This window comes from Anneissia japonica, unplaced genomic scaffold (genome assembly GCF_011630105.1).
Source record: "Anneissia japonica isolate Jap-2015-1 unplaced genomic scaffold, ASM1163010v1 scaffold287726_len2788222_cov184, whole genome shotgun sequence".
NCBI classification, from domain to species: domain Eukaryota; kingdom Metazoa; phylum Echinodermata; class Crinoidea; order Comatulida; family Comatulidae; genus Anneissia; species Anneissia japonica.
The window spans coordinates 1,148,987-1,165,896 of record NW_022705125.1 but is presented as its reverse complement, the minus strand read 5'-3'; the positions used below and the strand labels follow the sequence as shown (position 1 = coordinate 1,165,896).

Genomic DNA, 16,910 nt, shown 5'->3' with positions numbered 1-16,910 from the left:
ATTTTATTAGTAATATCTGTTATTATTATTATTATTATTATTATTATTATTATTATTATTATTATTATTATTGTTATTATTATTATTATTATTATTATTGTTACCATTATGATTTTTATTTTTATGAATAACACTCGCGGTTACATGAAGTAAAAACCAACTGATACCCTAACAGTTGGCTTCGTCTTTATGTTCACTTAATTATCATATATTAAAGACTAAATATATAATATATATTTCATCTTTATCATAGTGAACATAAAATAATACCAATTAAACAGTTGCTATTACTATAATTATAGATGAAATATATTATATAATATATCGTTCATCTTTATTATATAATAATGAAGTGAACATAAAATAAAACCAACTGATACTAAAAAAAAATACAGGTTTACTGTCTGGAGCTCTATAGATATCAGAAACCAAAATAACTTTGTTTTCTTTACTGCCATCTTTTGCTCATTCCCTGGTGAGTTCTGTGTTGTTATTACAACACCATGTGAAACCACCTGGTTAATGATATCAATGCTATCCAAGCAGTCGTTACAGTTGAGTGTTTCACAGCTAAGCTACGGCTTGCACCCTTTCAATTGACGTGACTTCAATTAAAGTTAACTTCACCGCGATGTTTCTATATTTCCTTGTACATTTACACTGACAAATATATGTATCAGGGGCAGATCCAGAGTACAGTATTTCCAACAGGGTGATGTGGTGTGGATGCAGGTACACAACAGTTTCAGAATAGATAAGTAACATAACACTAATATGCATTGAAATTTTTAAATTAATGTCAAAACAGGGGAGGGGGAGAGGTGCGCATGCCCCTGCCTGTGCATCCCTACTGGCTCCGCCCCTGTACATAGTATAAACCATGCTGCTAAAGTTTTGTGTGTTAAACTGTGACTAACTGTGGAGGCGTTCAACTGTAACAACCACTTGGCAGGTACTGTTGTTGCTCAGTAATTATGGGGTATTGTGACATGGCGACGTAATTACTCATTTAATGCATGATTGTATAAATACATATCCAACTGCATGTTTGTATGCTACTAGCCTATATTTGTGAAAAAAAGGAGATTTTATTAATGTTATTATAGTTTTACCGGTCTCAGAGCACAGAGCAACTGTGATATATAGCAACAAATATTTCCTGATTTTCATTTTTTTTCTGTCGTAAAATATGATATTTCTTGTAATACTTCATCAGAATTTTTATTGCTTTTGACAGATTTTTTTTTATTTGACTTCTGAGCTAATTTTGAGCTTCTGTTGCTATCTATTAGCTATGTTCTTTTAATGAACCAAAAAATATGTAATATATAATTTTTTTTTTGTCCTTTTTCAAATTGAAATTGGAAATGTATAACAAATTATCAGAAGTAGAGTATACATACTGTATTAGCAAGCACCAGGCCACTTGCATAATTTTTAGAAATGTTTGTTTTATTGCGTTTAATTAAGATAGGTGTTTATTGAAAATGTCTAATCACAACCACCTGTCGTTCCATATTTCACAACTTTTTTTACCACCATCCTCACTACCTGTCTCACCAGTGGGGGAAATTTAAAAAAAAAACCTACATGTCTATTTGGTCAGTCAAAAAAGAAAAAAAAAATCAATCTGTATTTAAAACATGGTCCCTATTTCCAATCAAAATCATTTGTACCACTAGTATGCTTGATCCACTTATATGTGCTTGCCTCTAGCCCTCACAAAAGACCTACTGTAGGTTCCCCCTGGCCCAGCCTTAGTCAATTCAAGTTATTTTCCCCATACAAAATATAGAATCATATTTCACTTGTCTTGTCATCTGTTAGGCATTCTCGCCACCTTTATTCCACTCTATCCCACAAATTGTCATACCATTGTTCTGCCTCACCAACAACATATATTATAAATCAATATTAACGTTATTGTGTGTATTACGGTTATTACAATTATTATGATTATTTTAATTATTTTGTAGGTGTTAGAAGAATTTGGCAAAGCTTTACTTTACCAGCTGAATCCTGATAGTAGTGTAGGAGGACGACTTCAAGCAATTCACCCTCCCATAAATGTTGATGAGGTATTGCATCTTTCACTTTATATTTGGTATTAAATCTTCTTGACATTCAAGTTCAAAACTTAGGTTTTTTTTATATTCAAACCAGGCTCTGGAGGAAAAGAGTGATTTTTATAAAACACAGAAAAAGTGTTGACAAAAATCTCAGGAATGATTAATGAGATACAGATTTTTGGTTATTAAAATACCATACCTTTTTTCCCCAGTTTTTTTTTCAAAAACCACTTTTGTATTTTAGAAAAATCAGTTTGTACATCGTTTTTTTTCTTCTGGAATCTATCTTTCAAGTTGTAGTCTAATACCTGAAAACTTCCGAAAACGATTTCCTTTAAGAAAAAAGATATTAATAATTATTATATTACATAAAAAAAAAACATTGAGATTTCCACTAAAATATAAATCATTAGTATAATACATTTATAGCGTATCCTTACTGTGTTAAATAAAGAGGATAAAGTTGGAATAACCCATGATTCGCAGTGTCATAATAGTTGAATTGCATATGGCCGTGGTCCATGACTACTTTAATAGCCTACCTTAACGGCTCTTAGTTCACATCATTCCACAACAACAGTGGTTGAACTGAACCATAGCATAGGTCTATGAATTATAACAATGCAATGTAAATTAACATTAACAACAGAGAAATGTAGGCAATCAAAAGTGATTATTATGTTGAGAATTTTTTTTAAATGTAGATATCACAGTTGTTAATAATCAGAAGCACTTGCTCAATTGGCAAATCACATACCATTTCTGAGTTTCACTGTATTGTTGGCCTTTATAGCCTTTCTTGCGTGTATGCTCATGATAAATAGGTCATATATGAGTCTCTGACAAGTACCAAACTTCTGTAATTGGGAAAAAAAAATTATGTATTTGACCAATAAATTTTATTTTAATTCAAATGACATTAAAGTTGTCATGGAACAGAAATTCAACAATGTCTTGAAGAATGATGTAATTTACTACGGAGACGTAAGAGTGAATAATTCACCTACATTCTTACAAGAAAATATAAAGAAGTTGTTTTTTTTATTCCTTTTTATATTTGTTTATACAGTTTGGGTGAGACTATTTTTATACCTTTTAACAAGCTTGATTTTGAATGACTTTCAGATTAGTAAAAAAAAGAATAATACTAAAAATACAGTGTTAGTTTCTCAGTTTTGCAAATGGCTTTACCATAAGCATCTAGGTGGAGGAGAAAAGAAAAATGAAATTTTATTGAAGAATAGAAATAGAGAAATGCATCTAGGTGGAGGAGAAAAGAAAAATGAAATTTTATTGAAGAATAGAAATAGAGAAATGCAACAGTTTAAAAAGTAGTTGAGGGCACCCTTTATACCCATGCCTGAAATCTCATTACATTGGTATTTTACAATTGTTCAGTAGACTGATACATATTGCTTAATATCGATTTAATTAAAAGTAAAAATATTTACCAGCAGACGTCATACAAGGACTGTTGGAATGGCACCATATAAATGGAATGATTGATTGATTGATGCCTGCGAAAAAACTATTTTTTCCTAGATTTTTCAATTCACACGCCTGCGGTTGTCATAATAGAATATTTTATTTTTATTCAACGTACTTAATATTGGCAGGTGGTGGGTTTGCAAAACAAAGTATAAAAAAATGTCTTCTTTTTCAGGTTGTTACATTGTGGTTAAGTTTGCTGAATGGTCCATTGCCTGTAATTCTTCAGCACCCGCGTACACTCGTCCTCCAAGCGTTTGCATGTGACTGCTTGTCAACCATCGGGCCTTGTGCATTCGAACTGCTTCCGGTAAGTACGCTGCAGACATGTACTCCCCGTGTTCCTCTGTTAATCCACACCTGCGCTTCCCAGACTATTAAATTTGATTTGACAAAAAAACTGTTGTATGCCCATATATAGTCATGATGTGCTTATGTATATGGTCATGATTTGATGTCATCATGACCATATTTAGGCATATCACATGTTTTTGTCGATTAAGATTTATTTATAAGTCGATCGTGACGTCATCACTGCAATTCCCAATGTTATTTGCCTATCGCCACAGCCCAATAATTTTTTAGTAGTGGATGCTTGGTTTAATTTTTTTAGGTTTGTGTGCAAAAAAAAAATTCCTCATTTTTTTCGTCACTGCGAAGATATCGAGTACCGCGATGGAAATTGAATTGTAATTAAAACTTTTGTAAAACAAGGTTAATTATAAACTGAAGAAAGTTACTTCAAATTCAATATTAAGTGTGAACAATTAAGGAATTTCTTAAATCAATGAACCCTAATAAACCATTTAAACTGAACGTTAAATAGGACATTTTTGACCTATTTTTAAGATCAAGGAACGAAAACAACACAAGTCCATCAGGTTTTAAACAGAGCAACATTAGAAGTCCACACTTTCGAAGTTTTTTGTGGAAAATACCCGTGTTGTTCCCATGTGCTGTGACATGATCTTGTCCATACTGTATATAACTTAAAGCAAATCGCAGATGATGTTTTAACGGGAAACTTTATAGATAATTTTTCATCATTATACTGGTTTCCTGTTTAGTAGATATCTACTGTTCCCCCCACAGGGCCTAATTATGCTTTTAATAACTAAGTCTAATAATGAAACTTGTGGAGTGGAGTTATCAATCTGACATCGGGCTGAAAGTAGGATGTGATATATGTTTTGTGGGCATGAAAGCTTGAAATCAAATGCGCCAAGTGTGTGAGGCGTGGTAATTTTGTACCTGGTATGATCCCGTGCCAACTGCTGATTCTAGCTGCTTATAAAATGGTCCTCCATAAAGGAGCTCAAAATGTGTTTCATAGGAGATTTATTCAATGACATGGGGTGATAATTTAAATAAGCAAAATTATTATATTGCACTATATGTTATATTCATTGTTTTAAGATTGTAATTTCACATGGGGCCTGCCATTACATAACAAGCATACTGTCGTTAAATGTTATACTGAATAATTAGGATCAAAATGTGGGAGTATTGTGGTACAGAGAAGCTGTAATTACTTTTACTTATAATGGCAACACTAAAGTCGATTCAAGTAAATGACCCATTATTTTGAAATGCTTTAAAGATGTACTGTCCCTTGCTAATGTCAAAAAATCATAAAAAAATAAGTTTGAAATAAACTTGCTCATTTTGCAGTAACATACAAATTACTAATTTGTGCATAGAAATTATTGAATTAAAAAAATGTGTGCCCTGATTTTTAAACCAACAAATTATAATTAAAAATAATAAAACACTTCCAGTGACTGGAAGTGTTTCTATCATTTTTCACTGTAAACTGATAAGAAGACATTTTTAGAAACACTAATTTCTATGTTCAAGTTGATAACTTTTATGTTACTTCAAAATGGGCAAAACTTTTATGTTACTTCAAAATGGGCAAGTTAATTTCAAAAAATATTTTTATGATTTTTTAAATATTTAGCATGGGGACAATACGTCTTTAACGTGGAGAATGTGAATATATCAAAGAAGTAAATTTTCTTGTTTTGGCCACTGACGTTGGTTTGACATGGCAAGCCCCATATAGTTTTGAACTTTGTAAAGCTGTGTTTGTGTGAGTGTAGCATTGTATGTAAATATATTTATATATTCACTGCCTTCATTACGATACCCTAGATACCCTGCATATTTTAACTTATAATTAAGATTGATTGTCATAAGTATGTTAATAAAATATACATAATATATTTATTCCTTGAATAAAATTATTACTTAATAGTAAGTTTCATTTTGAACAGTTCAAAGATAGTTCATGTTTTCGAAAAGGTTTGGGCACAGAAGAAATGGTTTGGTTTTCCCAACCTAAAGGTCAGGGTTTCAATCCCTTGCTGTGCATTTTGATTTTTCTTTGAACCCAGGCACTTTCTACAGTATATTGCTTCAGTCTACCTTATATATTAACGGGTACCAACAAACTGCTAGGAGTAACCTGCGGTGGACTAGTGTCCCACCCAGGAAGGAGTATCACATTCTCATGCGCGTAATGCTACAGGAACTGGGGATAAGCTCCTGCCCCTATGGGCCCTGGTCTCTTGGCAAGAATTTTCAAGTCTCTTTTGCCTTAGAAAAGGGGGTTCTAACAATTATTAGATTTATTTTAAAAACATGTTCTTTTGAATATAAGAATATTGTACTATTTATTATTAAACAGTTAAGATTCTTGTTGTATAACCTTATTGTTATTGTGGTTTTAATTTTAATTTTATTGTTATGCATTCGTATTCTTGTATCTTTACATTATATGTACCACCATCGTCATTATCATCTATCATTATCTTATCACTATCATCGTCATTACCATTGCCATCACCAACATAATCATCGTCATTATCAACGTCATCATCATCAACTTCATCATCATCGTCATCATCATCATCATCACCATCATCATCATATGTTGTATATCCTTAATATTTTCTTCTTAAATCTCTTCAGATGATAATAAAAGAATATTTATATAATTTCAGTTGGACAAGAGGATACTTTGTGTGACCTTGTTACTTGGCTTGTCTAATGATGAAGACCACCGCGTCAAAGCGTCAGCCATCCGGGCCCTGGGGGTGTATATTCTCTACCCATGCCTTCGAGAAGTGAGTCAATTCTAATTCTTTTATTTATAATGTATTCTTTGTCATTTTTATTTTCATCCTTAACATGTTGACTGACAAGCCTTTTTTTTCTAGTTTCATCGTGTATGCCAAGGCGTAAAGGGCGCCACTATACTGAAAATCATTCCCATTAACGAGACTACACATGCTACCAATCACTCTCAGCGAGTTAACGTACAATACAATAGATAGTGGTACTGTATGTTTAGGCAGGTGTGGACGGGAACTCACATCTTGCACCCTGAGTAAAACTTGCTGGATGTGAACTCGCTTCCCGGCAGCGAACGTGTTAATTTCTATATCACATCAAAATATACGTCTTTAAAACATAAATGATAGACATTTTTTTTTTTTTTTTTTTTTTTTTTTTTTTTTACATTTTTTTTTTTTTTTTTTTTTTTTTTTATATTTCTCTCACATTCAACAGCAAGTACACTCATCACTTGCAGGATGAGAATGATTCTTTATAAACTAAGCCTCTTTATGATGCTTAAGGAGTGGGGTTGTTTTGAGTCGTGAGAAAAATTCCTGCCGTGACAGGGATTGAACCCAGGATCCTGGGATCAGAAGGCAAGCATCTTAACCACTGAGCTATTCAACTCCATTTAAATAAGTAGTAATTTTGATTTTTTTTTTTTTTTTTTAAGTTTCATTTTTGTATCTTTTTTTTAGTAGGAGCTTAAACATTGTTTGTGTCATTTAATGCTATTAATAACAGGATTATTAATTTGTATCCCACATAAACACGATGATTCAATTTTATTCCACGAAAAACAGAGTGATTCATTTTCATCACATTAATCACAGAATGACTCATAATATTTTTTTTTTTACTTAAGATAATTCATATTTTGCCTTTATCGAGAAAGAATGAAAGTGTTGGATGGTAGTTAAGATAATCACCTTACAAACTCACACTTTTGGGCACAAGTACAAGGAATTTAATAGCCAATAGCAATACATGTCTGACTCTGGCAAAACCAGATGCTTTGTCTTCAAAAACAGAAGTCTTCAAATTAGCGAAAATGTATTGACCATCTTCATGGTGGACCAAAAATATAAATTATCATATCTTTGCTGTTTGTTATCCGATTTTAACAATTTTTGCATAAATTATAGCTTTTGACCTCTAGATTACAAAGATCTAATACAGGTCTCCCTTTCCTCTTATTGCAGTCTGGTTTCCATGGTCTTAGCAATTTTGGTCTCTATAATTAATTAGTAATCTGTAATCTCATTTTTCAAGACAGTCTGTTTTTGCTAGAGTTGGTCAGATATTCATGAGGGTTTTATTTTTTAACATGATGAAAATCTTGGAGTTTTCATGTACTAATATTCTACGTCAATACATATCATAATTTGTAAAAATTTATATTGTGGTAGTAAATTTCATTTTATAATCTGCCTTAATAAGATGGTTATCAAACAGTTTATTATGAATTAGTGCACAAAGTGCTTTTGAATTTGATGATTATCAAAGCAAAGGATCTTGAAATTCAATAAGCTTTTATTTTGATGATACTCATCTCTGTGCGTTGTTTTACAGGATGTTATGTTTGTAGCCGACTCGGCTAATGCTGTCCTAAGTGCATTGGAAGATTCGTTCATAAATGTTAGAATGAAAGCAGCCTGGTCGCTGGGTAACTTGAGTGATGCACTTATTATCAATAAGTAGGTTTCAATTTTAGTAAATATAATGCCAGTTCTTTTTAGTTTTTTTTACACAATTCAATTTTTTTCTTTGACATTGTGTTGATAACAACAATAAAATTATTTTTAGATTCTATTCACTTTGCTGATAAAAAAATCAGCATCAAATCTAGAGAGGCAGTTCTTACGATTTTTGTTTACAAATGCTTGGCCATAGACTGATACATGAATTTTTATTGAATATTAGCTTGTTGTGGAGTATGTGGCATCCTGTCTTTCTCCTTTTTATTTCTTTTTTTATGTTATGAATTTCCGTAGCCATCTGATAGAAATTTTCTTTACCTTTTAACCATAATTACTTTGGTTATATGTAACATCTTTAATATATATTTTTTTTGAAATAATAAGTGTGAATTTTTAAATAAATAAAAGAAAATTAAATATATCCACAAAGTTTACATAAAGACATATTTCATGTTCCTCTGTTTAACTATCTTTTAAATATACTCACTACTCGACCTATTTTCCTGTTTTGGCCAAATAAAATGAATCCTGATTCTTGAATCTTGTTATTTAATCCATTAGATAAAAACCTTGTTACATATATAGAATCTTTTCTCGAACCAAATTAAAATATCAAACCTGCTTTTAGAAATGTTCTCACTAACGCAGAAAGTAATGTGAAAACCTGCGTCACACACTGCGAGTTATTTAGCGTTCCACTTATGAACATTAAATACAGCATTGATTCAAAACAGTTACATGATAATTTGGTGTGTTTTGTCTATATTGAATGTGTGTTACTGTTAAAGTATAATGTTTTGATTGGAATTTATTGTTTTGCAAAACACCACAGCACATCATGTAAAGATGCTACAAATTAGTTCGGCATCTTTGTGGAGCATTAATTTTCACCAAAAGTGTCCTGAGTGATAGATTTTTTTTTTTAAAGGCAGAATGATGATTCTGTATTTATAGAAGAATTCTCAGACTTGCTGTTGCAAAGACTCTTTGAAGCAGCAATCAAAGGCTCGACTGACCATGATAAAGTGAAGTCGAACTCTGTTCGAGGGCTCGGAAATCTTATACGCTTCATAAACCGGCAAACACTAGGTAAAATCCCTGTTTTTTATTTATCTAATTGATAAAAGATAAGAAATTTACATAAGTATAATTTACATAGTATTATTAATATATATATATTATGTTTTTATATTATATTATTAATTTTCTTATTTTCGTGGCTTAAGAAATATTATATTTATATTATTATTTCGATTATTTGATTGTGATTATTATGATTATTATTAATATTATGTTTCAATATATATTATCATCATCATCATTATTATTATTAAACATTACAAATTTTAATGATTATTAACATAATATTATGATTATAATTATTGTAATACATTTTATTGATAATATGATAATGAAGCAAGAATAGTAATTAAATTATTCACTACAGTATGCTTTGCCTTTAAGCACAAGTTCATGAGATAATAAATTACTAATACATTGTTACATAGCCAAGAGTCCAGAGCACAAAATATATATTCCAAAACATAAGAATTCTGCCTGGAGTTCTATATAAGAAAAAATATAGTTCACATAGCAATATTTCATATAACTGCTCTACAATTTCTTCCCCCTGCCTCAAATACTAGACACTCTCTCTAGATTCATCACAGATTAATTTATTCCTAAATGATATTGATTAAACAATGGCACGTAATCTTTCTATTGGCTTAACATTTTTTAATTTATATTTTAAAAATTGCTCTTTTTTTTCACTTCTGCTCACAGCAAAAGGTAATTTTCCCTCCTTGGTTGATCGAACAATGTATGCACTAATTAAAAACATCAGAAGCGGTGCAATGAAGGTGCGTATCCATTACCAGAGGTGTTTATTATACGTACATGTTGAAAATGTGTTATCTCAATCAGCGGTGTTTTGTTTGCTAATTTCTCCTTCATGAATTGTTCAATCTCCTTCATGAATTGTTCAATATTGGTGTATCACTTTACTTAAAATATGTTCAATATATACAGCATTGTGATTCTTTTTTTTCTCTAAAATTGGTTTTTTTTATAAACTCCACATATGGATATTTAGACATTAATAAATTTACCAATATTTTTCAAAAGTAAAAAAACTTCAAAGAGGATGATCAAATTGCAAACGAGAAATACATCTTCGTTTTTGCAGTTATTAGCCAAACTTCACTGTTTTTAGATACTATATATGCATTTTGGACAGTGTTGCATTTTTCTCCTGCCTTCTGGAAAAGAAATATAATCCATACTTTTTTTTCATTGACAACTTCAATACAAATCTTGAATACATAATACAGTGTTGACCCAACCTATATGTATCAAACAAGATTATATATTGTCAAACATGTGTGTTAAGCCAAATCTGTAAAAAGAGCAGAGTTAGATCGCATTTGTTGCTGTATATGAGTACAGAATATTTAGTACAGCAGCCATTATTGGGAACTGTATGAAAATGTGATGAGAAAGAATTAGTGTGGCAAGTGAGTTATGTTAATCCTTGGATATTTGAGTCACATGACTAAAACGAGGAACATGCCAACGGGCCAGATGTAAGGATGATTTATCTACACACATCTGAAATGCTTGAGAGGAAGTGTCATTGCGACAGGTACGCTGACAGCCATAGTGATGGATGCTGAGTGATCATGCCATACCAAGGTTTATGAAGATGATTATGCAGATGAGAGAAAATGGGAAGAATAAAGATATAGGTCGGGGTGGTAAAAGAAATTATTATTATTATTATTAATATTATTTATTATTATTATTATTATTATTATTAATATTATTATTATTGTTATTGTTATTGTTATTATTATTATTATTATTGTTATTATTATTATTATTATTTTTATTATTATTATATCATTATTATTGGTGATCCGCTTCACAGAACAGATCGCCTCTTGTTGTTGTCAGAGATCTTTTTTTTAATTCTACATTTCTCCCCATTTCTTGTTCGCACCATATCTCAAAATTGCCGCAAGCTACGCATGTGGCAGCTTCAAGGAACATTTGACTTGGCCTGGAATAGTCACAATAAGCTTCTCAATGTGACCAGTCATGCGTGATGTCATCTACTTGCAATTTTGTGTTTTTACATTATCGATCATATCATCCTAACCAATTGCCATTTCATAGCACACATTGCAATGTGCAATGTGTGCTATATATACAACATTATTATTTAAAAATGATGATAACGTGTAAAATGCTTATAATTACTATAATGAAATCTGGTGATGATAGGGATAATGGTGATGTAGTTGATGATGATAATATGATGATGATAGTGATGGTGATATGATGATAATGAAAATAATAGTGTGGTGATAATATAATGATGATAACAATGATAGTGACAATATTATGATGATAATAGTGGTAATGATGTTCATTGTTATGGCATTGATGAGTGTGGTAATATTTTTTTGAAAATTATACATATGTCGGCAAAAATAACCACAACTTATTTCACTTGTTTCACAGGTTCGCTGGAATGCCTGTTATGCTATAAGCAATGCCTTCAAGAACTCCCACCTTGACATTGGCTCTGCCTCTTGGACTAATGATTTGTACAAAGCTATATCAAACATTATACTGGATTGTAAAAACTTTAAAGTAAGTCTGACGCCCGTATTCTTAAAAGAAACTTTAGTCGAACTTTGAACTAGAACTTCATTTAGTGCTAGTTGCAACTTCCAACTTCAATTTGTATTCACAAACATTCAAAGTTTTAACTACGACTAAATCAAGTCCTAGTTTTAGTTAAACAGAAGACGACTGGCAAGCCACGACTATCAAACTAACCAATGAAAAGGGCTAACTTTAATGGCAGACGAAATTTTAGAGATCCGGTAACGCGGATGAATATTAAGCTGCTTTCTTTGGTTCAAAAACGTATTTCCTCATAATTCACAATAGACCATCATTCGCTTAATTTTCTATAATAATAACTATATTAGTTGTTAACATATTACGATAAAGAATTCCAACAGTCACTGAAACTTTGCTTTCTTTGGAGAACTATATAGTTGAGCCCGAGCGAAGGTGACGTCATCTTTGTTGTTGTTATAGTGAAGCTACAGTAGGTGATCGCAACGCGAGGGGATTTCGTGCAAATATATCGCATGTGGCTAGCAAAACATGTTAATTTCTCTTTTTGGAAGTTAAACTTGATGTCTCTGTTGTTTAACACACCGAAGATATATCAAACCTGTGTATACAATCGTTTTTATTCGTTTCACTTTATCGTGAGTTAGAAAAACACCTGCGGAGTTATCATTTTGGTCGAGGTTCGCGTCATTTAGTCGTAGTGCTAAAGTTCGTTTTCATACGAAATGACGTTTCATTAGCTCGAACTACGACTGAAATTTGTTTTAAGAATAATGGGGTCAGAAAAAAAAAAAACATTACCATATACAGTATCCTCGATTGAGATGATTTTTGGATGAATTTTGTGTGTGGGGTGTACCCCACCCACCACCCATTTCACTGTGATAATTCCTAGATTTTGCTGTCCTTTATAGTCTTGATACTGCATCTACCTGGTTTAAAAAAAAACAAGCCAAATGTAGGACTAATCTTCCAAACAATACCATTTTTATGGGCTTTTAAATGTTCATCAAAATCTTATTTCTCCGCATTTAAAATTGTGTTTATTCATACTAACAGTTAGGAAATTTACATGTTACGGACGATCCGCACATAAGACGAACATGATTTAAAATCATAAAATTTTATGTGTTGTGCGTATAAGACAGAAAATTCATGCTTGTTGCACAACCCTCAGCACTACATCACCTATTTGCATGACACTTCACCCATACTCATGCCTAAACACAACACCCCATTACCTAACCCCCCCTCTTTTCATACAATGCAACCTTTACCAAAAACACACTCCTGTAGCCCTCTCCATACCACCCATGCCTATATCCCCCTCCTTGCATAGAATTTAACCTGAACATCTAACATAACTTGCTTGCAAGTGAAGTAACACTTTCTCACAACTCCTGTTCACAAAATATCATTTATTTGCAACCCCCTTGTTAATATAAAACCTCTCTTTAACTCTTTGAACCCTGCATTATTTACATCTTGCGGCACCCTCACCCTGAGTTATTTCGACAAAATATGCTTTTTTTTTTATTACAATCATCACCACCACCTTCTAGGCCCTGTACCGCTACCATAGCCATCCATCAACCCGACGCACAACTATCATCAGTACCACTGCTGGCACTAGCACTATCGTGATCGGCCTAGCCTAGGGCTAGAAACTACACTGTGTACCTCACTTTCGCTTTCCAAATCACTTCCTGGATAATCGTCATCATCAATATTTTCTTGGGAGTCATAAAGTATCAATCGTAAAGCATGTTGGCATACTGTATATTGTCAAATTACTCAATATAAATTTGTTTTTTCAAAAAAATCAACACGTACGAGGCTGTCAGAACGACTTGGCAATGATGATGTCACAAAATTACATCATATTACTCAAACTGGTCAGGTGGTTACCCCCAATAACGTCACCTGACCCGCAAAGCCAGTATACCAGCCTTTAGGGTTATTGCAGCGTAATCGCTAAATAGCTTCACAGTAAAGCAGCATCTCAAAAACAGCTTTTTCTGTACACGATTTCATTACACATGTTTTGATATTCTTTTACCGTTTTCTAAAATTGTACTACTCAGCAATCGAGTTATAACCGTTTAATGCAGCAAAATATGAACATTCATAATTTTGATGATGAAATTCTACTAGTAATAATGTCTTCACAGGTACGAATTAACGGCGCATTAGCGTTGTGCTCACCGATGACGAGACATTGCTATGGCAACCAGAAACAGTTTACTGACTTAGTGACATGTGTAGTTGAAGGCCTTGAGAAGAGTGGCAAGGTGGAAGCAGCATCTGAACTGAAGTACAGGGAGACATTAACACATCAGGTAAGAGGGTCACATGAGATGCTTAATTGTCTGAGATTACAGAAATTTGTTTTACACTTGCATAAATGACCAAAATATAAAAAAAAATATTAGGTACAAAAATACATAAAATTAATACATAATAAAGATTAAAAAGCAAAATACAACAAGACTATTGGAAACAGTGGTTGTATCTCAGTGGAGATACAAATTTGATAAGCAACAAGTAAAAAGTGAACACCCAGAAATAGAACCAGAGCTTTCGAACAACACTAGTCCTTCCTCAGTGGCGAGTAAGTGAGGCTAAAAAGAGCCAGAGAGTAAATACAGTTGAACTTGCCTAAGTCAAATCCAAAATGCCATTGAAATATTGTTCGACTTAGATAAAATTGGACTTAAGATTGTTAATTTAATGGAAAACGCAAAAATTTAGTATGTAAAATAAGATCGACTTAGGCAAATTTAACTGTCGTTAGAAGTGAGGCAAAAATGTTAGAAACAATAGGCTACAGTAGGTGAGATGGCTAGAGGTAATGGCAGTGAGAGTGAATAATTGTGTTAACAAAGGATGAACAATAAAATTAAATACACATGTTTAGATTGCACAGCACTGTACTTAAGATATACTTTATCACTGAAACCATAATTGATTTAGGGTTAAAGGATTTTCTAAAGCGAGATGAGCTGGGGTGGATACAGGGTGGTGCAGAAGGTGCATCCCCTAAATTGTATTAAGAAAAACAATTGTTGTATTGTTGATATGAATTACCAGTAAAGATTTTTAAGGTATGAGAGTGTAATTTCCTTGTCCATATTCTCAAAATGATCTCACCTTAGCCCCAACCATCGTGGGACTGAGGTAGTGTGGACTCTCACACACCCCCTACCGCCAAATCCTGCATCCACCCCGGATTTTTTGTGCTTTGTATTTTGTTTTGCTGTTATTTTTTGCACTTTTCGAGACAGATTGTTATAATAACAGTTAGCTACGATGATACTATTACCGTTGTGGTAGCCGCTTTCTTCGTTATTGACGTGATCTGTTTACAAAATCTCTAGTAGTTAATGACATTCCCAAGACCATTTCTTGGCAACATTTTCCTGATTCGCATCGTCATATGATCATGTCATATATTTGGATTTACTCATTTTAATTCCAGTTATTGCAATTTCTAATGAGAACTATGCTTGCATTTAATCTCTTTCTATACCACTACATAATGTTTTATTTCATTTCCGGTTTAAACAATTTCATTCTGATATTGCTTTTTGACATATTTATGAACAGATTGGTTAAGAAGGTGAATTGAATGTTAAGTGCGGAAAGGTCTTTTGATATTTTCATGCAATAATATAATATCCCAATTAAAAAAAAGCATGCCATAAAAGCTCTTAGAGAGTATGTTTACTCCAATTGTGGAGATACACGCCAGCTTGTCTATGCTTCGAGTGTGTATTATACTTTCTTATCTGAAATTATTCAGTGGCCCTTTGGGCAAAATCTGTTCACATTTAAAATATAATTAAAATGATGGAAAAAATATGATATATAACCACTACATAAAACATGTGTAGAAGATTTGCATATAATATTTGAAATTGTGTAATATTTAAATAGGGGGAGCTGAGGCAGCTTCATTTTAAATCTTACGAGATAATTTTATTTTGATGTCACGTATCTGTGACAAGTTTAATAAAACATCTTTGAGGAATCCCTGAAACCGCTATATAGATCGATAGATATCGTTTATTCAGGAAAACCTTCCGTATGCATTAGTGTTACCTCTCATCATTAAAGATTGCTTTAGCGGTTTATTTACTAAGGCAAAGCTGGAGGACTACACGATGACAGAGTTGTAATGTTACTCATGGGTTTTAAAGATCTAGAAATACGCTCGTTTGTCACTTGTTCAAAATGTTGCTTATGTCAATTTCAATGCAAATCATGAAGAAGGAAAAAAATCAGCGTTCACGACTTGCCAAAGGCAGTGGAGAAGCATTAGACTTGTTACAGCAATGTAAATAAATAGAAGCCCGAGGGTGTTTCTCCTCAATCATAAGGTTATGTTCCTTGTAATAGATCACAGATAAAGAATAGGTATTGGTTATCCAAAGCCTTCGCTGTGTAGGTCCTTTTTTGAATATTACTATCTTCAGTTGTTTAGAAAGAAGAACTAACAGAACTTGTCAGAAGTTATTACTTGGAAGTTTATTGATAGTTGGAAATTGCTCGTTAGCGATTACCAGTGTAAATTGTTAGAAGTTGCATATATTACTACCGCTCGGAGTACTCAATCATAGCTGACGTTGGACAATTCGTGTGCATGTAGTCCACTATAACCATGAAGTATTCTAATTACATGCTTCCCTTTCTAATTACCGGCATGTTACTCCAAAAACGTTCCTCGCTTCGGTCGGAACTCATTACGCAGCCGTGACCTTTTGCCTGGCGTAACTCGGGGTTGGGATGATACTTTCAGAAACATGACTACGTTTCCGTTCATTGAGTCTTAAATTAGTCTGCAGTCTTCAAGTAAATTTTTTTTCCGGTTAAGAGGTATTAA

The 16,910-nt window shown here is 32.6% G+C and overlaps 1 protein-coding gene across 1 annotated transcript in view; it reads left to right on the top strand.

Moving 5' to 3' along the window:
- The window catches only part of LOC117105282 (HEAT repeat-containing protein 6-like), a gene marked incomplete at its 3' end in the record, with an annotated part of 33,839 nt that extends 19,472 nt beyond the window's left edge, over window positions 1-14,367 (top strand). The window contains 8 exon segments of the mRNA XM_033246390.1: window positions 1,977-2,078; window positions 3,733-3,867; window positions 6,563-6,685; window positions 8,250-8,374; window positions 9,306-9,466; window positions 10,163-10,239; window positions 11,903-12,034; window positions 14,200-14,367. Of these exon segments, the coding sequence (XP_033102281.1) occupies window positions 1,977-2,078; window positions 3,733-3,867; window positions 6,563-6,685; window positions 8,250-8,374; window positions 9,306-9,466; window positions 10,163-10,239; window positions 11,903-12,034; window positions 14,200-14,367 (1,023 nt within the window).
- Between the last annotated feature and the right edge of the window lie 2,543 nt (window positions 14,368-16,910).